The sequence below is a fragment of the Phycodurus eques genome, chromosome 22 (genome assembly GCF_024500275.1).
Source record: "Phycodurus eques isolate BA_2022a chromosome 22, UOR_Pequ_1.1, whole genome shotgun sequence".
Classification (NCBI taxonomy): domain Eukaryota; kingdom Metazoa; phylum Chordata; class Actinopteri; order Syngnathiformes; family Syngnathidae; genus Phycodurus; species Phycodurus eques.
The window spans coordinates 4,134,046-4,155,464 of NC_084546.1; the positions used below are offsets into that span (position 1 = coordinate 4,134,046).

General features: G+C 41.7%; 1 protein-coding gene and 2 long non-coding RNA genes across 10 annotated transcripts; 1 reads left to right on the forward strand and 2 right to left on the reverse strand.

Annotated features, from left to right (window-relative positions):
* Positions 1 to 819: 819 nt before the first annotated feature.
* tspan33a (tetraspanin 33a) lies at positions 820 to 5,698 on the reverse strand. The gene is made up of 8 exons (XM_061667741.1): positions 5,416 to 5,698; positions 3,752 to 3,809; positions 3,511 to 3,638; positions 3,355 to 3,429; positions 2,705 to 2,800; positions 2,502 to 2,630; positions 2,244 to 2,408; positions 820 to 2,170 (listed from the first exon to the last, which is right to left on the reverse strand). Exons 1-8 carry the CDS (start codon positions 5,521 to 5,523, stop codon positions 2,069 to 2,071), a joined length of 861 nt encoding a protein of 286 aa, XP_061523725.1. The 5' UTR covers positions 5,524 to 5,698; the 3' UTR covers positions 820 to 2,068.
* Positions 5,699 to 7,269: 1,571 nt separating this feature from the next.
* On the forward strand, positions 7,270 to 20,866 carry LOC133397163 (uncharacterized). Of its 3 annotated transcripts, none has more exons than XR_009767545.1 (9): positions 7,270 to 7,517; positions 8,275 to 8,377; positions 13,597 to 13,697; positions 17,547 to 17,635; positions 17,702 to 17,889; positions 18,083 to 18,213; positions 19,184 to 20,019; positions 20,090 to 20,165; positions 20,255 to 20,866. It is a non-coding gene; the product is annotated as an uncharacterized LOC133397163 (long non-coding RNA). The 3 variants fall into 3 exon arrangements; XR_009767546.1 differs by having other exon boundaries at positions 19,184 to 19,671; positions 19,734 to 20,165; XR_009767544.1 differs by having other exon boundaries at positions 19,184 to 20,165.
* On the reverse strand, positions 15,158 to 21,128 carry LOC133397162 (uncharacterized). Of its 6 annotated transcripts, none has more exons than XR_009767541.1 (19): positions 19,463 to 21,128; positions 19,226 to 19,347; positions 18,580 to 18,705; positions 18,488 to 18,511; positions 18,308 to 18,390; positions 18,132 to 18,184; positions 17,954 to 18,028; positions 17,744 to 17,793; positions 17,403 to 17,607; positions 17,081 to 17,312; positions 16,913 to 16,968; positions 16,674 to 16,799; positions 16,321 to 16,476; positions 16,136 to 16,205; positions 15,938 to 16,053; positions 15,704 to 15,877; positions 15,483 to 15,643; positions 15,325 to 15,416; positions 15,158 to 15,244 (listed from the first exon to the last, which is right to left on the reverse strand). It is a non-coding gene; the product is annotated as an uncharacterized LOC133397162 (long non-coding RNA). The 6 variants fall into 6 exon arrangements; XR_009767540.1 differs by having other exon boundaries at positions 17,712 to 17,793; XR_009767539.1 differs by having other exon boundaries at positions 17,081 to 17,152; positions 17,239 to 17,312; positions 17,403 to 17,793.
* Between the last annotated feature and the right edge of the window lie 291 nt (positions 21,129 to 21,419).

Genomic DNA, 21,419 nt, shown 5'->3' on the forward strand with positions numbered 1-21,419 from the left:
TTAACACTTTAAAAAGTATACGCTTAATATAACTATAAGCCACAGTAACGTTGTGCAGTTTGAACGTTAACACTGTGCTTAAATATAAGGGGGGGGAAAAAAACAGTGATTTTACTTAACTGCATTGCATTTAAAAGTGACGTATATAAAATTTCTACCTAAATAAAAGTTTAAAAACAAACAGTTCCAAAAGATTAAATGCAAATGTAATGTACATCTACACCAAAGTTAAATAGAACTGAACTGCACTTTTCCCATTTCTGGACAGGAACAATTAGACACGAATATATTGAATGGCATTTAGTACAAGGTATGTTTAAATTGCTGGGGTGAAAACACAAAAGGGAGATGATGACAAGTTCAACGTTCACTGCGGTTGTGTTGTTGTGTCATTCATTTGGACGGGAATGGATGCACACCACTTTGTTTCCCTAGTGGTGAGCTGGGAGGGAAAGTGTGAGCGTGTGTGTGTCGGGGCCTCTTTGCTACCACCTCCTGCTTGAGTCAGACGCAGAAGGAAAGAAGGAGGGAAAGAAAAAAAAAACAGGACCACACACAAAGTGAAACTCAAGGCCAAGTCTCTCATGCACACACACGCACACACACACACACACACACACACACACTCCTTCAGTGGCGATACAGTGTAGGCGTAACACAGAATCATCATGTTTAGATAGTGTTGCGAATGTTTTCATTGGCTCGCTGGTGAGTTTGAGGGCGTTTTGTGTTGTCTTTCTATCTGCTGCGTCACTTCTGCTCTCAAACTTGACTTTAAGAAACAACGTTTGCAATTATAATGACCCAGCATGACGTCAGTACAGTGAACCAAGTTTATTCAGTCAAGAAATGTGCAGGTCTTTGTGTCTCTCTTTCACGAGAAGGCATTTTTGCTGTCACGTGGCACAGTAAAAGACTTAAATATACTTAATACGAAAACTTTTTGGGAATTGTAACATAGAGGTATGTCTTAAATACAGCATCCAATATTAAAAATCTAAAAACACTCATGTAACATGAAATAAAAAGCATCAGCTGCAGCTAAAATCTTGGCTAGGTAACATCGGCATTGCAAAACAAATTTCTATCAAACAAAAAAAGTCTGCAAAAATAACTTTTTTTTTTCTTCCCTTTTTGCACATATGCAGCATCATAGATGCCAACAAAACACACGTGCACATATGCTTTTTAGTCCACAGCTGCTAATACTGTACCCACCTAAAATTAATTTCCAAAGACATGCAACACATATGCACAAAAACTAGGATGCATGAGTTTTCTTCTTGAGCCAGTTGAAAGTATGACAAAATACATTTTTCATACTTTCACTCACAGCAGTGGCGAGTTTGGATAAGGGGCAATTGGACCAGTGGGCAAACAGACCCACAAGATGGCACTGTAGTGAAACAATGTTTTCATACAGTATTAGTCATTTTATATAGCAGCGTAGTAGACAATGTGATGCTGCAAGGAAACTAATGATTTGTATTAGTTTGTTGTACTAGATTGTCTGTAGAAAACACATTTGACATTGAAAAAGGCACATGGTAGTTTTCGAGTACTGCAGTTTTTCTGTAGCTGTAATGCCCCAAAAGGCACTATATACACTGCCAGTTGACTATTTCGTCTTAGGTATCATTCGGACAGATGTGTGGCCATCAGCATTTGACAGTTTGGACTTTGCAGTTTTAGTTAGCACATCGTTTATTTGGCTCGCGATATTTGGCATTGGAGCAGCATTGCGAAAGTCCCCTGGCAAGAAGTTTTTTTATTTATTTTGGTCCTCAAATGCAACTCTGTTCAGTGGCAGTTTGTGAATCTTTATAACATAGCTTCTCAAAGCGGTGCTGAAAAGAAAAAGTGCAAAGCTTAAACTGTCAAATCCTGATGACCTTACGAAGTGTATTGTGACTTTTGGGACAACCTGTATTTGCATCTACTTCCTTGTTGGGGGGGGAATACCTTGACGCCATTGCATGAAATCAACAAGTTGTGGTCCAGAGAAGAGGTAAAAAAATTAAAAAAATCTTGCTGGTGTCACATGTGCATGAGGGGCCGCTCGGATTGGTCATCTCCAGGGGTCGGCGCGGTGCCTGAGGTTGTAGTTCTGCAGCTCAATCTGATCTTTAATCTGGTTGATGAGAATCTGGGACAGCAGGATGCCCACCAGCTGCAAGAGGCTGCCTTTGTAAACCCACTCTTTGTGTGTGTGTGTGTGTGTGTGTGTGTGTGTGTGGTCCCACCTGAGGGATGGCCAACCCCAGTGCGATGCCTCCCAGCAGGAAAAGGTTACTGTGGATCCAGTCCACCACTTTGTCGATGCATCCGTTGGTGTGGATGACGTTGCCGGCTTCGATGTATTCCACTTCCTGCACTCCTTGACCGCACATGGTGTTAATCACCTCCACCTGCACGTGCGTGCGCGCACACACACACACAAACACACACACACACACAGTTGTAAAACATGCTGTAGAAAATGGAGGAAAAATAGATGGGACCTTGTCTTTGGTACTGATGCAACAGGAGAAAGGGACAGAGCAACGTTCCCGACTGGGATTGTTGTCAGTGCAGTTGAAGTACATGTTGTTGGACCAGTCAGTGTAGGTCACAGCTCCACAGCAACCAAACTGAGGATATATGATTTCCATTTTTATTGATTAAAGAAACACATTTTAGGATGAGGCGTGAGGTCGTGACCGACTTCTTTCTGGCCAAAATCGATGAGGTTCTGCAGGTCGATGTCGTCTCTGTAGTGCACGATGGCGTTGTTGACCATTTGAGTCACTTTGTTTCGGGCCTGTGAAAAAAATAATAATAATCATTTGGCTGTCAAAAAATGTAGACATAGCAAAAGAACACGTCACGTTTTATGGAAATCAATACAAAAAAATAAGTACTTTTTAGATTCAAGAGCAATTGAAAAATATATTTACCACTCGAGTGGAGATGAGGTTAGAAAAATTAACAACAGAGGGCGACAGTTCTCATTTTATTTCTCCTGAGTGGTGACTTAATATACTCGATATATTTGATATAATGGTAACTGAAAACACTTGTAACCTTGTTCCATTCCAGCCTCTCCAAAAAACACAACAAAAATGCTGTAATGCTACAATATTGTTCTGTATAAAAACATACAGTAATGACATCATGAAGTAGAATGAAAAACGAAACCGTTTTTTGCCACATTTTTTGGCTTCAATTCACTGGACATGGTGCCGCTCCTTCTGATGTGCACGCCTTGGTCACAGCTTCTTAGTAAGTCGCAGTAAGAAGTAATAAAACAAAAATAAAGAGAATCTCGAGTCTCCCCCCCCCCCCCCCCCCCCCCTCTCTCCAGTGTCACCTTACCTTATCAGAGAAGATGAAACCCAGCACACCAGCAGCCAACTGGATCAAGAAGATGATCGTCAGACTGATGCAGAACTAAGCAAGGAAGAAGGAAGAAGAAAGAAGAGTGAAGATGTGCTTTTCTTGAATGACATTCATCAAAAAGGGACAACCTACAAACTGCAGCAGGCAAATGTTCTCCCGCAGCGAACCCACACAGCCGCAGAAAGTGATGATAAACATGAGGACGCCGACCACCAGCAGCATCATGGCCGGATCCACGGTGAGACACGCCAACGCCGTCTCTGGGGGACGAGAAGAAAAGGACACGGGAGGGGGGGGGGGGTCCATCAATTTATTCATATTTTATTTAATAGCGGGAAGTGAGTGAGTGTATGCTGGACGCATGCGAATTTACCTGCATGCTTGACGACGCGGGCGTACACCCCAATTCCTATCATGGCCATGGCGATGAGCTATATGTGGGAAGAAAAGAGAGATGAGGAGAACCTTGGCATGCAACTCCAACTCCATATAAGAAGAAACGTGACAGTGAGGAGCATGTGTTCATACTTGTCCTGGGAGTGGTGCCATTGACAAAAACACTTAAGAATAACAACATCGTTTGATTTACCGCAGAGGCCAATGCTCTTTATTTTTTCCCCCATTTACAATTCAATGAGTCTCCATTGTGATTGAAGTGGATCCAGTTACTTCATTGAGACTCACTGGTGCTTTGTTCGTATGAAGAAACCTGCACACTCATTTGTGTCAGTGCTGAGAGTCAAACATTTGGTGCTAATGCTGCGCAACAGTAGCGCTTTCTGGCATGTGTGTTATGTGAAGCTGCACAGGGTGGCATTGCCGGGGGGAGGCAACAATGCACCCCGATATAATTACAAAAACAAAAACAAAAATGCTAAATTGTTTCCTATTATGCAGTTGCATTACATGTCAATCATCTTTGTTTCTGTGTGGAATTACATTCTATCGAAGAGATGAAAGGTGGGGATGGGGCTCTTGGGGAATAATGTGAAATGTAATCGGTGCAATGTAGGATTTTTTATGTTTTTAATTATCTGTTTCCTTAAATCTAATTATTCTTTTCTGTTGCATTATTTTGGTTGATAATTTGATGTATTTTAAAGAAAATATTGTCGGTGTGTGTCATTCAAGATAGGACCACCACTGCCCTGCAAGTCGTCATCATTATTATTATTTCTCATAATATATTGGACTTTTTAATTTTTTTTTATTTATAGGAAGCGATGGCAATACAGGAAGATTACACACTAAGGCCTACAAAGATTGCTCTGATGTTGCCCATATAACAAAAAATGGTCATCTTTCAAGGCTGGATTGATGGATTACGCAGTATTTGTTCAATTTGGTATCCAACTGGAACTGACCACAATGGCAGCGAATTGCGATTTGGCAATATCCGGGAGTGCCAGGGGCAAGAGGAACAACAACAGCACATTCCACCAGGGAGCGCTTCAAGTTTTTACACATTCTCCTCCTGTCCATGCATGACCTGCAGCCGCACACTCATGCTGGGCGTTAAATAAATGTCTCGTTCTAATCCAGTGGCTGTGTTCATATTGTGTGCACTTTTCCGCGGAACTCTCCCTCTTGAGTTTAATCTGTCATCCAAATCTTCTTAAAGTGAACAAACATGGACTTGGACTTTGCTTTTAGAACAGCGCAGCTCCATTTCACTTTCAGCACACTTATTTACTTTGAGCCACTGCACTGCTGTGATCCTGTGCAGGGTTGAGCCTGTGTGGAACATCAGCAGCACACTGAGTCAAAGCTCGAGTCCATATGCAACTCAATTCTCCTTCTAGCTGTGTGATGAACAACAGCAAATAAATACAAATACAAATCAGCTCAGACATTTCATAGGGCACACTTCCACAATGTAATTCTGCTTTTACTAAGAAAATAATCCTGAGTTTTGACTGACTCATGATCAATTTAACAATATGTGCATGAGTCTTATAGTAGTTTGCGGTTTCTAATATTTTGACCCTCTCGCAGCCCAATGGGCTCACCAACATATTTGACCACCACCAGACTCACCCAGAAGATGAAATTAAATATGAAGAGCAGATATTTGACCACAGGGCTGACAAAGGAGAAGTCCTCATCGTAACGCCCAAGTGCGTCTCTTCCACGGCTCCCACACATGCTGTCACGCAAACATCAGCTTTTTAGGGGTACAAGTTCCTCCATGAAGGTGTGGAGTGTCTTTGCCTCCCGGTGGGACGCTCTCTCTCTCTCTCTCTCATCTGCTGGGAAAAGTGCAATGTCTCTGACACAGAAGGGGCGAGTCGGCAAAGTCACATGTTTCTCTCCTCGCTCACACAGGTGACCACGTGCTATACCGGAGTACGAGTATGGAAGAGGTGATCAACTTCTCCTCACCCCTCCTCCCAAGTGTACCTAATAACATTTCCAAAACGGCCAGAATATTAGGTACAGCCTAGTTTTTTTTTCTTTCTTGGCTCTGTGGTAAATAGTCTATTAAAAGAGATGGACAAATGCCACGAGTGGCCAGTAGAAGTGTCACGAAGGGTCGACCAACTTTTCTCATCATTAAATAGATCATATTTATCCTGCTCATGCAAATATACACACATTTGGAACAATCTCTAGCGACCCACCCAACAGCCACACACGGCATAAACACACGTAACAGTACATTACAATATTAAAAAGAGCAAGAAGAACATGGAACATTACAAGTTAAAACAACAGTGACAGCCTCATGTGTTGTAGCGAAAATGAAAAATGAATAAACCGAAGGCTGGAGCTTGATTTTTATCGAAATTACAAATGTGTGTATTGTTTCTTACTACTCGTACTTATTCACAATAACATATTTTCTCTTGTTATTTTTTGGTAGATATTTCTCCCAAAATCCTAAATATAATTAAAATGCAGATGCCAATGCACTTAAAGCACCTCAGTGCGAGAGACAAATGTAGGGAATTAAACTTCTTGATCAACTGTCAAACGACTGAATGCTAGAATAAAATGAGCCAAAAGGAAAATGTTGCTTTGTCAGTGAGCAAAATCGAGATGAAATCGGTGGTTGCTGTATCAGTCTGTTTCAAGTGGGGGAAGCTGCACATATTTGCAATAACTTGACAACGAACTGTTCACATAGACAACATACACAGATTGAAATTTCAAGAAATGCCCAATTAATATGATTTCAAATGATAATAGTAAATACTCCCTCCTCTGGCTAATTAGTGTACTGCTCGCTTTCTGTTAGGGAGGGGGCAAATGTATTGATGTGACCGCAGAGAACTTTGGAAACATGTCAAAATGAACAAACATGCCCAGAAGAACACAGGGAAGAAGAAAATAAGAGGGGAAATGGGACAAAGAGAGGTCGCGTTTATGCTACTTTTGGTTTGTTCCACTAGGTGTCGCAACAGCAAGTTACTCCCATGATTGGTTTGGCAGTGACGATAAAGTCATGCAATGAAGAAAACGTTCTATTTTGTATTTTGAAAATCGTGTATGGTAAAGACAATGTTAAAAACTATTGCCATTCGACTTTACTTTTTTTTGTCAGCGTTTGTAAATCGTTGATGGAGTGGGGCGCAAAATAAAATCTCATTGAGGGCCAAACTGGCTCGGGCCGGGCCTGTTTGGAACTGTTTATACCTCAACATTTCAATTTTTATCAATTCACTGCAATCGATCCGCCATCTCGGCCACCGTACCGCTAATCGCTGTGACAAGGTGTTTCCGTCAACGTCCGCAACATTTTTAGATGAGTAATTAAAAACTTTTAAACATTAGATGTGCATACTCACGATTTTTTGTCCTCCAGTTCGTTATTCGCTACGTCGATTTTGTTTCAAGATTTAAATTATCTCGAATGACCTGTGACCCGGAAGTGAAACACCGACCGGAACAGGAACCGGGGACGTGTATGGCTTTGCTTTGCGCGTTGTTTGTGTAAAATATGATTTCGTGTGTTCCACAAACAAGCGAAGCTATTTACGTTACGTTAGCGATAAATTACGTTTGATTTTTTCACACGAACAGAGGCGTCCACGAAAACAAAGAAAGCGTATTGTCTCCACGTCGGCTGCTGTTGGACTCATCACCTGCACGTCACCACGCCAGCTGTGGAAAAAGTGGCGACATGTCGTGAACGACAGGTAAACGTGCTCAACTTATTCACGTTTGCACTGCAATACTCCTGTAAATGTATTTAAAGAGGAACAATCGTCTTCTATTTAACATGTTCCTCAAGTGACTAGATTCGATCAAAACATTCAGTGATCCTTCACAATCTAATGAGACGCAATATTAACTCGATACTGTATTCCCATGAACGTATTTATTAGTACACGTGGCATAAAAACGAAGAAAACAAAAAAACCTTATGGCTAAAAATATATGTATGTGGTGAAGAGGTTTCTGTCACGTTTTTTGGGCTGTGTACTGTATGTACAGGCAGGTATCAATAAATTTGAAAAAATTTGAAAAGTGGGAAAAGCTTAATTTTGGGAGGCATTAAATTCAAAAAGGGAAACTCATAGATGCACTACACCCCAACAGAGTTAAATGGTTCATGATTTAAAAAAAAATAAAAATGTATAGATACAGCAAACGAAAACGCAAAATTCACGATCTCTGGAAACTACAATATTACACAACAAGCAATCAAGAAACTAAGAAACTGATTATTAATGTAGATATCAGGCAGGAATTTCTGCTCTGAAAAGTATTTCCCTCAGTGTTAAATGAATTTATATACTGTATGAGTACTGAAATAAATTAACTTTTCTACCATATCCTAATTTATTGAAATGTACCTGTATGTATTTGTGATTTAAAGTGATTTAAAAAAAAAATTAAGTGACAAATGCAAAAGAAAGTTACTGACTGCTTTTGTTTTTGTTTTCCTGACAGGATCGGGGAGGTTTTGAGCAGACACGCAGCCGACAGACGCAAAGTTGTGGGACACGTGGACGGGTCTGCGCTACGATGATGAGGACAACCTGCATTTGGACAGGTGTGTTTACTGTTTAATGCAAAGGTCGCTATGTTGTGTGCTTGAGGAGGTGTGTGATGTCCCTTGGCCATTTCCCGGTGTGCTTTGGAAGCCTGCTCAGATGAGAGACAAACATCTTCAAAGAAAACCTGAACAGTCCAGTTGGCATCCATTCAATGTCCCGACAAGGAAATGACATGAAAGGTTATTCACAGACGAGCTATGAAAAATAACGCTATTTTATACTCAGTGTGGGCGCAGTTAGCAATAAAACAGAGACTCTTTCTCCAGTTGAGAAATGTATTGTACAGAAAGTTTTTTTATTTATTTTTTTATACATATATATAAACAATTTGAAACCATTCTAGCAATGAAAATAGATTGACACAAACACTGGATGCCAGGCTGTACATGATGAAGGTAGCTCAAGGCAGAGGATGCCATGTTGTGTGATGTTGCGCTCGAGTGTGTCAGATGGAGTGATGAGGCTAAAACTTGAAATTTAGCATGTTATGTATAATGTAATTAGAGGCTATGCCCCACAGGTAGTATGTGACCTCGAGGTTGGCCACACAGAAGGATAGAGATGGGAAGAATCTGCAGCAGGTTAGGGTGATTAGGGCTAGAGATGGAAATGTGTTGACTGGTGCCAGTAGTGTGTTGGACCAGGAAGTAGCAATGATTAGTAACGGGGACGTTAGAAAGGCACTAAAGAGGATGAAAAATGGAAAGACAGTTTAGTCCTGATGATGTAACTATGGAGGTATGAAAGCATCTAGGAAAGGCGATTCTAGAGGGTGAGAACAATATTCTAGACGGTGAGTAGATGCCTGAGGAATGGAGGAAAAATGTGCTGGTGACCATTTTTAAGAACAGGGGTGATGTGCAGAGTTGTGGTAACTATAGAGGAATACAGTTGATGAGCCACACAGTGAAGTTATGGGAAAGAGTAGTGGAGGCTCGACTCAGGACAGAAATTAGTATTTGCAAGCAACAGTATGGTTTCATGTCTAGGAAGTGTACCACAGATGCATTATTTGCCTTGATGGTGTTGATGGAGAAGTATAGAGAAGGTCAGAAGGAGATGACACAGTACCCTGAGAGGAACGGCATGCGGAGGTCTGGAGTGGCAGAGAAGTATGTTTGAAAAATACAGGGCATGTATGAGGGCAGCAGAAAAGTGGTAAGGTGTGTTGGAGGTGTGACAGAGGAGTTTAGGTTGGAGGTGGGAGTGCATCAGGGATCAGCCCTGAGGCCCTTTCTGTTTTCAGTGGTGATGGATAGAGTGAGAGATGAGCATCGACTGGAATCCCTGTGGACCATGATGTTCGCAGATGACATTGTGATCTGGAGTGAAAGCAGGGAGCAGGTGGAGGAAGAGACAGTGAGGGCGGAGGACTTTAAATACTAAGGGTCCAGAGCAATGGTGAGTGTGGTAAGGAAATGAGGAAACTGGTCCAAGCAGGTTGGAACGGGTGGAGGAAAGTGTCAGGTGTGACAGAAGAGTCAGAGGGACAGCCAAGGTTAGATGTTGTGGAGACCGTTAGAGAGGGCAGACTTCGATGGTCTGGACATGTCCAGGGGAGAGATAGTGAGTATATTGGTAGAAGGGTGTTGCGGATGGAGCTGCCAGGCAAGAGAGCTCGAGAGAGACCAAATAGAAGGTTGATAGATGGAGTGAGGGAAGACGTGAGGGCAGTTGGTGTGAGAGAGGAGGTTGCAGGAGATAGGCTCACATGGGAAAGGATGACATGTTCTGGCAACCCATAATGGAACAAGCTCAATAAGTAGAATAAGAATAACCTGTTTTTTTTTTTTTTTAAATAATTATTTAAAAACAAAAATAATTTGAGCCATGCCAATGTCATTTAAAAAAAGCAGGTGATCAGAAGCGTTGAATGATGTTCTTATTGTATGTCATTGTTGTACAATAAAAGAAGCAGAGGTCAAAGCACACCGAGAAATGGCCGATTGACATCACGCACCTCCTTAAAAACAGAAAACAGAATTGGTAAAGGTGAATTAATCTATAGACACAGATATTTTTGAAGACAGCATGTTAAAATCTCATATACTGGTACTTTGATTGATGCTGCAACTGCGTCCGCTGTCACAAGGTTGTTATAATAAAAACATTCAAATGACAAATATTAAAGCCATAAATTATTAACAACTAGGATTATGACTGTCCCACGGTAATCTTGACAAAATTTTGAAAATATGGAAATTCAAGCAAATTGTCCTGGATGTGAACTTTTATAGGTTGGCAGCTCTGCATTGGCGTGGCAAAAATTATTTACAAATAATCATTTAAAAAAATGTGGTGTTATATGAAAATATATATTTAAAATGTATTTAAAAAATAAATTGGTGTTATTTTACTGTTGTGTAAAAAATAAACGAAAAAAACACTTCCATTCATATGTAGGCTATGGAACACCCAAAATGTCCCCCCTTTTTTTTTTTTAAATTTAAATATATCCAGTGAAATCGAAACTCGAGTCATGAAAGTAACCACCTTGGGCAGATATAACAGCTGAACACACTTGTGGCATTATCTGTAATATATAAATCAAATAAAAAAAGTTATTCCCAAGTCCCAACTTGTGGCACTTGAAGGCTGTGTTGCTTTCACTCTTTTATCTAGTTAAAAGTTGTACCTAATATTTTGTCCATTTCGGACACTTCATTAAATATGCATTGGGGGCGGGGCAAAGTTGGTACCCACTTCATTAGGTACCTTTGGTAGAAGTAAGTTGGTGGCCAATTCATGAGGCTGGCAACTTCCTCCTCCCAAGCGTACCTCATGAAGTGGCTTCCAATTGACTCCTCCAAAGGCTAGAGCCGTCGAGCATGAACTGAGGGAGCCTGCTCGGATGAGAGGCCAAACGTGCTTATACTTGGGCAGATGTGACAGCTGAACACACTTGTTGCATTATCACTGAAATGAAAATCAAATATTCTTCGGAAAGTTCTTACCAGCTCTTGTGGAAGTTCCCAAAACTGTGTGGTTGTTCATTGGAGTTGATTTTCAATAAATTATTATTTTTTAAATTGTCGTGTTCTAAGCCTTTTGATTTGGTAGTGTTATCTATGGCCAAAAGTTTTCAAAAATGCAAATTATTTTTTTAATCAAGTTTAAAGTTAAGGTCTGGAGGCTGTTTCTTTTTGCGTCACTTTGTAATCAGGATTATTTTTCAGTTATGGGTAACCCTGCGTATCGACTAGCCACTCATGACATTTACTATCTGCTACGAAAGCCAATAGAGTGAAGACACAAGACAGATGGTGTACCTAATATTTTGTCCATTTCAGACACTTCATTAGTTATGCATAGGGGGCGAGGCTACATTGGTGACCACTTCATAAGGTACATTTTGGAGGAGAAGGTTGGTGGCCCATTCATGAGGCCACCAACTGACTCCTCCAAATGCTCGAGCTGTCGAGCATGAACTGAGGGAGCCTGCTCAGACGAGAGGCCAAACGTGCGTACACTTGGGCAGATATAACAGCTGAACACACTTGTGGCATTATCTCTGAAATGTAAATCTAATATTCGTCTGAAAGGTCTTACCATCTCTGTTGTGGAAGTTCCCATAACTGTGTGGCTATTCATAGGACTTGAACTACTTGATTTTCAATTAAAATAAAATAAAATAAAAAAATAAATTGCCGCATTCTAAAGCTTTTGACCAGGAGTGTTATCTATGGTTAAATTTTTTTTTTTTCCAGAGTTTAAAATTAAAGTCTGAAGCCTGTGTCTTTTTGCGTCACTGAAATAATTTTTCAGTTTTGGGTAACCTTCCGTATCAACTGGCCACTCATGACATTTACCCATCTGCTATGAAAGCCAATAGAGTGAAGACACAAGACAGGTGGTGTACCTAATATTTTGTCCATTTCAGACACTTTATTAGGTATGCATCGGGGGCGGGGCTTCATTGGTGACCACTTCATTAGGTACATTTTGGAGCAGAAAGTTGGTGGCCCTCTCATTCGGTACACTTGGGAGAAGTAAGTTGGTGGCCAATTCATGAGGCTGGCAACTTCCTCCTCCCAAGCGTACCTAATGAAGTTGCTGTCAACTGACTCCTCCAAAGGCGAGAGCTGTCGAGCATAAATTGAGGGATCCTGCTCGGATGAGAGACCAAACGTGCTTACACTTGGGCAGATGTAACAGCTGAACACACTTGTGGCATTGTCTCTGAAATGAAAATCAAATATTCTCCAGAAAGTCCCGACCAGCTCTGTTGTGGAAGTTCCCTTAACTGTGTGGCTGTTCATTGGACTTGAACGACTTGACTTGCAATTTACAAAAAAAAGACATGTTCTCAATCTTTTGAACAGTAGTGTTATTTATGGTCAAAGGTTTTCGAACATGCCATTTTTCTTTTTTTTTTGGTAGAGTTTAAAGTCTGGAGCCTTTGTATTTTTGCATCACTTTGAAATGTGGATAACTTTTCACTTTTGGGCAACCTTGCCTTATTTTTTTCCATTCTCTGGAAGTTCATCACATCTTAGGTTGTACCATTTCAATATATTCATTGGATTCGAACTACTTGACATTCAATAAAAATTGGCATGTTCTTAAACTTTTCACCAGTCAAAAGGCACAATCTCCAGACTTCAACTTTAAAGTGGAGAAAAGAGTGAAAGCAATACAACCTACAAGTGCCACACAGTCATGGGAAGAACTTTCTTAAGAATGTTTGATTTCCATTTTCGAGATGATGCCAGTGTGTTCAGCTGTTCCATCTGCACAAGGTGGCTACTTTCATGAGTTTAGAATGCATTTTTGGTCGTGAATAAATTCCATGATTTATTTGTAACTTGAATAGTTTATTTTTTCTGTGCTTCAATTTCAGAGTAAAGTGAGAACTTGAACTGCATACTTAAAGAAAAAAAAAAAGCATAAAATTGGGGTGTTCTAAATCTTTTGACCAGGAGAGTCTATATTTACACTTCTTGATGAAAAATGTATCTTGGGTAATGGTGAAGGGGTAGGACCGAAATAAATTTAACTTCTTCCTACTTCTTTTTGGACGAGCAATACATGGTGTTATAATAAAATGGAATGTTTATATTGATTTATTTTGTTTCTGGTTTTGTACTGCATGTTGGACGTAGCTTTTAATTCTCATTCATTGCCATCTTGACTTAAAGTGAAGTTTTTTTTTAACATGTAAAGTGGCACATGCGCAAGAAAGTCACTGACTGCTTTTTTTTTTTTTCCCTGACAGGATCGGAGGTTTTGAGCGGACACGCAGCCGACAGACGCAAAGTTGTGGGACACGTGGATGGGTCTGCGCTACGATGACTAGGACAACCTGCTTTTGGACAGGTGTGTTTTCTGTTTTCATGCAGCGGACGCCATGTTGTGTGCTTGAGGAGGTGTCTGAAGTCACTCGGCCCTTTCTCGGTGTGCTTTGACCTCTGCTTCTTGTACTGTACAACACGGACACGCAATAAGAACATCATTCAACGCTTCTGAACATCTGCTTTTAAATTACATTTGCGCAGCCCAAATATTTTTTTTTTTTAGTAACATGGTGTTGTTTTAGTTATTTCAAAATGCATCTAATTATTATTTTTTTTGACAAAGTTGTAACAAATAACACCAAATTAGATTTAAAAAAAAATATAATTATTAAAAACTAGGTTGCGGTTATTTGAAAATTTTTTTTTTTTTGCAACTTGTTAAAAGCACATGAATAGAACCACTGAATGATGTTCTTGTTGTGGGTGCGTGCGTGTGCGCAGTACATGCAGCTTGGCTTTTGCAGTTGGTGCGTGTGCTCACGTCAGCGACATCACACACCTCCTCAAGAGCACAACATGGCGTCCTCTGCCTTTAGCTGCTTTCATGTACAGCCTGCCCTCTAGTGTTTGTGCAAATATAATTTCATTGCAATAATGGTTTCAGATTGTAAAGGGAAAAAAAAATTTTTTTGTACAATATCAGGGTGAGCTGCAAAAAGAGTTTGTTTTATTGCTAACTGTGCCCTCACTGAGTTTAAACTTAGCAATAAAACACTCTTTTTCCAGTTGAGCAATATCATGTAGTTTTTGTTTTTTTTTACAATTTGAAACTATTATCTCAATGAAAATAAATTTACAAAAACACTGGATGCCAGGCTGTACATGATGAAAGCACACGAGTGACACTTTGCCGGGAGTACGTTCTACTCCTCCCAAGTGTACCAAATGAAGTGGCCGCATATAAAGTATGCAAAATAATTTGCATGCAAACATTGGCGGCCACTTCATTAGGTACACTTAGGAGGAGTAGAATGTACTCCTCCCAAGTGTACCAAATGAAGTGGCCGCATATAAAGTATGCAAACATTGGCGGCCACTTCATTAGGTACACTTAGGAGGAGTAGAATGTACTCCTCCCAAGTGTACCCGCAAAATGTCACTCGTGTGCTTTAAGCAGATACACTTGGGACGAGTAAGTTCTACTCGTCCCAAGTGTACCGAATGAAGTGGCCGGCGATGTTCGCAGACATTGGCGGCCACTTCATTAGGTACACTTGGGAAGGGGAGTAGAATGTACTCTTCCCAAGTGTACCAAATGAAGCAGCTGCCATTTTTTGCATATAAAGTAGGAAGCTAGTTCAAATATGCAAATAAATTTGCATAGCCACGCCCACAAATTAACATAATTTGCATGATCCTGGTGGGGGGGGGCCCCCCCCACCCACCACCACCCACTTTTTTTGTAAGAAGAATGAAGTCAGACACTTTTTCCAACAAGTTTTATTTTTTTGCAGAGTAAAAAGCAAACTTTTTTTTAAAAAGCTTACATGTTGGATGATGATAGTCTTCTTGTCACTGCCTGGTGAAGTCGTCGGCCAGTGGGAAGCGATTGCAGACCAGCGTGCGGACCTAAAACAAAATGTCATTTGCGAGTCCAATGTCAAGTCAACTTGTGCTGCAAATGTTTTTTGACATGAGATGAAACTCACCAGTGATGAAAAGGGTGTGAAATTTGTTTTCTGGGACTGTCCAAGTGCTTGTACAGCTGCATTGCCAGGACACTGACCATGTTCCCCAGCACCTGTGGAAGAACAACAATAACAAATTTGGTAGAAGTAAAGACTGGAGTCAAGAGCAAAGAGCTTACCGTTAAAAGCTTCAACGTCAGTGTTGGATGACAGGTCCACTTCACCAGGCAGTCACTGACAGTTTCCTCGTCACTGGTCATCGTGAGGAGAGCGTGGACCGGTGTTTCAAGGAAAGGATGTGCGACTGCGCCCTTGCAGGAAGCTGAACATGTTCCTCAGCCTGTGGAAGAACAACAAATTTGGTAGAAGTAAAGACTGGAGTCAAGAGCAAAGAGCTTACCGTTAAAAGCTTCAACTTCAGTGTTGGATGACAGGTCCACTTCACCAGGCAGTCACTGACAGTTTCCTCGTCGCTGTTGATCGTCACTGGTCATCGTGAGGAGAGCGTGGACCGGTGTTTCAAGGAAAGGATGTGCGACTGAGCCCTTGCAGGAAGCTGAACATGTTCCTCAGCCTGTGGAAGAACAACAAATTTGGTAGAAGTAAAGACTGGAGTCAAGAGCAAAGAGCTTACCGTTAAAAGCTTCAACTTCAGTGTTTGATGACAGGTCCACTTCACCAGGCAGTCACTGACTGCTGTTGATCGTCACCGGTCATCGTGAGGAGAGCGTGGACCGGTGTGTCGTGACCCTGGAAAACAAAGACATCCGTGAATCAAGCCTTTATACCAAACATGTTTTTTTTGTAGAAAATTGTTTGCAATGAAACTTACAAGGAAAGGATGTGCAACTTGTTTTTTTCAGCGACTGAGGCCTTGCAGGAAGCTGAACATGTTCCTTACCCTGTGGAACAACAACATGTTTGGGCAGAGAAACGTCACGATTGTGGAGAGCATTGTGAGCGTACCAACAGCGCTAAAGTTGGCTCCTCAAATTCATCCCCCACTTCGGTTGTCACCTTCTGGATGATGTCCTTCAGCTGAGGAAGAGGAGGGTGCCAGAATGAGAGGAAGGCCTGGACCGGAAGCCAGCCTGCATGCAGAGTCGGTTTGCAGCTTACATCTCAGCATGGTGGACAGGAAGTTGATCATGATGCCATTTCCCCCACCACCACCTACAACAACAAATCAAGTCAGACCTTAATGAAGGAGATTGCTTCATGAGTCAGTCCAAGGTGTGTGGGGATGCTGGACTGAGGTTCTCCCAGACTGGCGACAATTCTTTGACCAGTTGAAATTTACTGTGCAAAACAAGTCTTATTTTATCAAAATACCATTGCAGCTGAATTAAATTTATCATGAACATGCATACTTTGTTCTCATTGAGGACCCCTCGTGCATCTTGTTCTTCTCGCTGCTCTGGATGGCTGTCAAGACATGTGAGGAGTGGTTGCTGCCAGTCATCTCAGGTGTCCCTTACCCTCCTTCAGAAGAGTACCTTTAATACAGATGGACATGCAGGAGGAAAATGGAAAACTGAGGCCAGAATTTCTGAAAAGACATCTGTTAAGTTTTGTGGTACAGCACATTTGACAAGAGAATAAAACCCACCAGCAATGAAGATGTGACTTGTTGCTGCCTGGGACTTCATCCAAGTGCTCACATGGCTGCATTCACAGGAAGCAGAGCATGAAGGAAGGAAAAACATTTGATCAACATTGTGAGGATTGTGACCTTTATTCACAGAGTGGACTGTAAAGTGTGGACACCAGTACAAACCGTCAAACTTGTCCCCAAACTCTCTGGCCACTCCACAGTTTGGCTTCAGCACCTTCTGATGTGGTCTTCCAGCTGAGGAAGACATGCAGCGCAAGAACAACAATAAATACTTGTAAATTGGCATTAATTTCCCCTGCAGATCATTAAAAATGTTTCACCCGAGTCCACTAAAGGTGGAATGACTTTCCTCGTTGCTGATGACCGTCATCACAGTCAGCGTGTTGTGAGTTCCCTGAATAAGCCAAAGACATCTGAGTCAAACATTAACCCAACATCGTTAAATTATGTTTTTGAGATGAAACAAGAGACACTGAGCACTCACAGGAAGTTGAACATGTTCCTCAGTCTCTGGAAGAACAAACATTTGACAAAACTAAACAAGATGGACCAGTCACACTGCTAATCAAGTCTCAACAGCATTTAGGACCTTCTGCACATTCATTTACAACTTGCTTTTGCCCAGCAGGTGCAGGATCTTGGGGGGGCCAGGGTGCTTCTCCATGATGGCTCTTGTTCTGGAAGCCGCCCTGCACGCAGAGTCAAAAAAACAAACAGGTGAGCCCTCTTCAAACTGCAGAAGAGAAAGATGTTAAAATGTTTAAGGCAATCTTTGTTTTGCAGCGTGTCAAACCCAGCAAACGTGGCGACAGGCGAGCCTCGTACATCTTGTTCCTCTCACAGCTCTGCACGACGTCAACAAGAGGCCGTCAAGACTGCACACAAAAAGCAGGATGTGAGGAGTGGTTGCTGCAAGTCATCCTCCTTCAGAAGATTGTCTTTAACGCAGATGAGCAAGCAGTAGGAAAATGGTAAACTGAGGCCAGAATTTCTAAAACAGACATCTGTTAAGTTTTGCCATGAGATGAAACCCACCAGCAATGAAGAGGATGTGACTTGTTGCTGCCTGGGACTTCGTCCAAGTGCTCACATGGCTGCATTCACAGGAAGCTGAGCATGAAGGAAGGAAAAACATTTGATCAACATTGTGACCTGTATTCACAGAGTGGACTGTAAAGTGTGGACACCAGTGCAAACCAAACTTGTCCCCAACCTCTCTGGCTGCTCCACGGTTTGGCTTCAGCACCTTCTGATGTGGTCTTCCAGCTGAGGAGGGAGATGATGCAACATGCAGAGTAAGAAAAAAGCACGAGATCAACAAATACTTTTGTTGTAATTTGCATTTATTTCTCCTGCAGATTTATAAAAAAAAAAAAACGTTGCACTGACGCCAGCATGACGGTTTCCTCGTTGTTGATGACAGTCACCATAGCCAGCGTGACGAGCATGTTGACCAAGGTCTCGTGACCTCCCTGAAGCCAGAAAGACTGGCGAGTCAAACATTAACCCAACGTTTTGTTTTATGTTTTTGAGATGAAATAAGTTTTTCCTGGGACTTTGAGCACTCACAGGAGGTTGTACATGTTCGTCAGCCTGTGGAAGACCAAGAACATGTTTGGGCAAAGAAGTCACTAGGATGGTGGCGAGCATTCTAAACATACCGGCAGCACAAATTTCTGCTCCTCAAATTCATCCCCCACTTCTTTCATCACCTTCTGGTTTACTGTCCTTCAGCTTTTGAAGAGGCAAGCACCAGGATGAGTGGAAGGCCTGAATTGCAAGCCACCCTGAATGCAGAATCAAAAAGCAGATGCGTGCCCTTCAAAACTTATTTCAGTTTGTTTGCAGCTTACATCAACGCAGCATGTTGGACAGGAAGTTGATGCCATTTTCCCCCTACAACAGCAACCCAATTACTTTCATTCATCAGGTTTGTCTTTGCAACAGATCAAGTCAGACCTTGAAGGAAATCTGCTTCATGAGTCAGTCCAAGGTGTGTGGGGATGCTCAGCTTTTCCCAGAAAGGAGACACTTCTTGGACATATTTAAATTTTCAGTGCAGAACATAGACATGACAGTTTCAATTTATTGAAATATTACAACTGACAATTAAAAGGGCCATACAAATAATTATTGTCAGGCCCATGTTCACCTGAAACTTTCATGTTTCTCTACACAAGTATGTTAATTTTGTTCCGACTGCAGCTTTGGTGGAACTGCAGAAGAGTGATTAAAAATGTTCATGGCAATAATTTTGTTTTGCAGTGTCAAACCCAGCAGACATGGCGACCGGTCAGCCTCGTTCACCTTGTTCCTCTCGCAGCTCTGGATGACGTCAGAGGCTGTCAAGACTGCACACAAAAAGCAGGATGTCAGGACTGGTTGCTGCAAGTCATCTCAGGTGTCCTTACCCTCCTTCAGAAGATTGCCTTCACACAGATGAGCATGCAGGAGGAAAATGGCAAACTGAGGCCAAACTGTCTCAAACAAAGACATCTGTTAAGTTATTGTCATGCAGCACATTTGACAAGAGATGAAACCCACCAGCAATGAAGAGGCTGCGACTTGTTGCTGCCTGGGACTTCGTCCAAGTGCTCACATGGCTGCATTCACAGGAAGCTGAGCATGAAGGGAAGAACATTTGATCAACATTGTGACCTGTATTCACAGAGTGGCCTTCTCAGGCTGCTCCACAGTTTGGCTTCAGAACCTGATGTGGTCATCCAGCTGAGGAAGAGGCGACAACATGCAGAGTAAGAAAAGAGAGAGATCAACAATCAACACTTTCGTTGTAATTTGCATTAATTTCTTGCAGATTAGAAAAGTTGCACTTGAACCCACTGAAGCCGGAATGACAGTTTCCTTGTTGCTGATGACAGTCACCATAGCCAGCGTGACGAGCACGGCGACAGATGTGTCGTGACGTCCCCGAAGAAACAGAGTCAAACATTAACCCAATGAGTTTTGTGAAATTATGTTTTTGAGACCAAGTTTTTCCTGCGACAACGAGCACTCACAGGAAGTTGAACATGTTCCTCAGGCTCGGGAAGAACAAGAACACAGAAAACTGAACACAAGATGGACAGTCAAACTGCTAATTAGTGAGTTTATTTTCAAGTTTTAACAGCATTGAGGACCACCTGCACAGTCATGTAGAACTGTTTTCCCCAGCAAGTGCAGGATCTTGGGGGCCAGGGTGCTTCTCCTCCACGATGGAGCTTGTTCTGGAAGCCACCCTGCATGCAGAGTAAGTAAGCAAGTGATTGACGGAAGCTTTGGTGGAACTGAGGAAGAGACATGTTTAAAAATGTTCATGGCGATCATTTTGTTTTGCAGCATGTCAAACCCAGCGGATTTGGTGACGGTCAGCCTCGTACACAATCTTGTTACTCACGCAGCGCTGGATGAAGTCAAAAGGATGTCAAGACTGCACACAAAAGCAGAATGTCAGGATTGGTTGTTGAAAGTCATCTCAGGTGTCCTTAACCTCCTTCAGAAGATTGTCTTTAACGCAGATGAGCATGCAGGAGGAAAATGGCAAACTTAGGCCAGAATTTCTAAAAAGCAGAATGCTTTTTAGAAATTGAGCTGGACACAATGGGCCGCTTAACAAGAAAGAAAGACACAGTAACACAATTAGCAACATGACATTTGGTAACCATGTCTATACAGTAGAGCTGCAACTAAAGTCTCAAATATGCTGTAAAAAATACAAAAAGTCTCTTTGAAGTAGATATTTTAGAATCAATTTGGCCGTTTGAGATGGAAGCCTGTGGACAGAAATTAGACAATTATTAATACACACATACATATAGGTATAGTTGATGAACTGTTTAATTGAGAATACGGCAACCTACCTCCCACCAAACGGCGCTCTTCTCTAGATGTTGGAAAGGGTTGGAGCCAATACTTTCATGATCAAGTGCAATGCATTTATTTGTTGCCATACAAGTCAAATAAATGCTTTTGTGTCATTTTAGCAGGCACTTGACGTTATTTAACTTCATTCAAGCAAACGTTCGTACGCATGCTAGCTAGTTTGATTGGCACGCCGAAAACATGAATTCGTGTTAAAAGTTGGCGAACCAAGTTGAAATGATTTGGCAAAAGAAGAAGTTTGAAGACTGACCTTGTGGAAATGTGTGGAGAGCAGCAGCGGCGTGAGGACGACGGGATGCTGTCAGCCGCTGGAGAAAGAACGCTCATGCAATTAGTCGCAGCTTAAATAGCTTGCAGCTGGCCACGTCATCGCACGTGCGGGTTTTTTTTTTAAGAAAAAGCTTTATTTAACAAAAAGAAAGAAAAAAAACGCATTTTTGACGTTAAAACCTTCGAAAATATGTCAAGAAGTCTAAATGCAGGACCGAGCGAGGTTCGAACCCAGTCCACCAGCACAAAAGCTCGCGTCGTGATCGTGTGAGCTATGTTCAGGTGGTGTTTCCGGTACTTTTGGTCCTATTTCTTACATATGCGCAAACGACGCCCAAACGTAAAAACTTGA

What these genes read in the sequence shown, in the direction of transcription:
- tspan33a (XM_061667741.1), bottom strand. Translation starts at nt 5,523, where the DNA reads ATGTGTGGGAGCCGTGGAAGAGACGCACTTGGGCGTTACGATGAGGAC. An exon ending in TATTTAATTTCATCTTCTGG is followed by an intron (nt 3,810 to 5,415) that starts GTGAGTCTGGTG and finishes TCCCACATATAG; the next exon opens with CTCATCGCCATGGCCATGAT. An exon ending in GCATCAGTACCAAAGACAAG is followed by an intron (nt 2,409 to 2,501) that starts GTCCCATCTATT and finishes ACGCACGTGCAG; the next exon opens with GTGGAGGTGATTAACACCAT.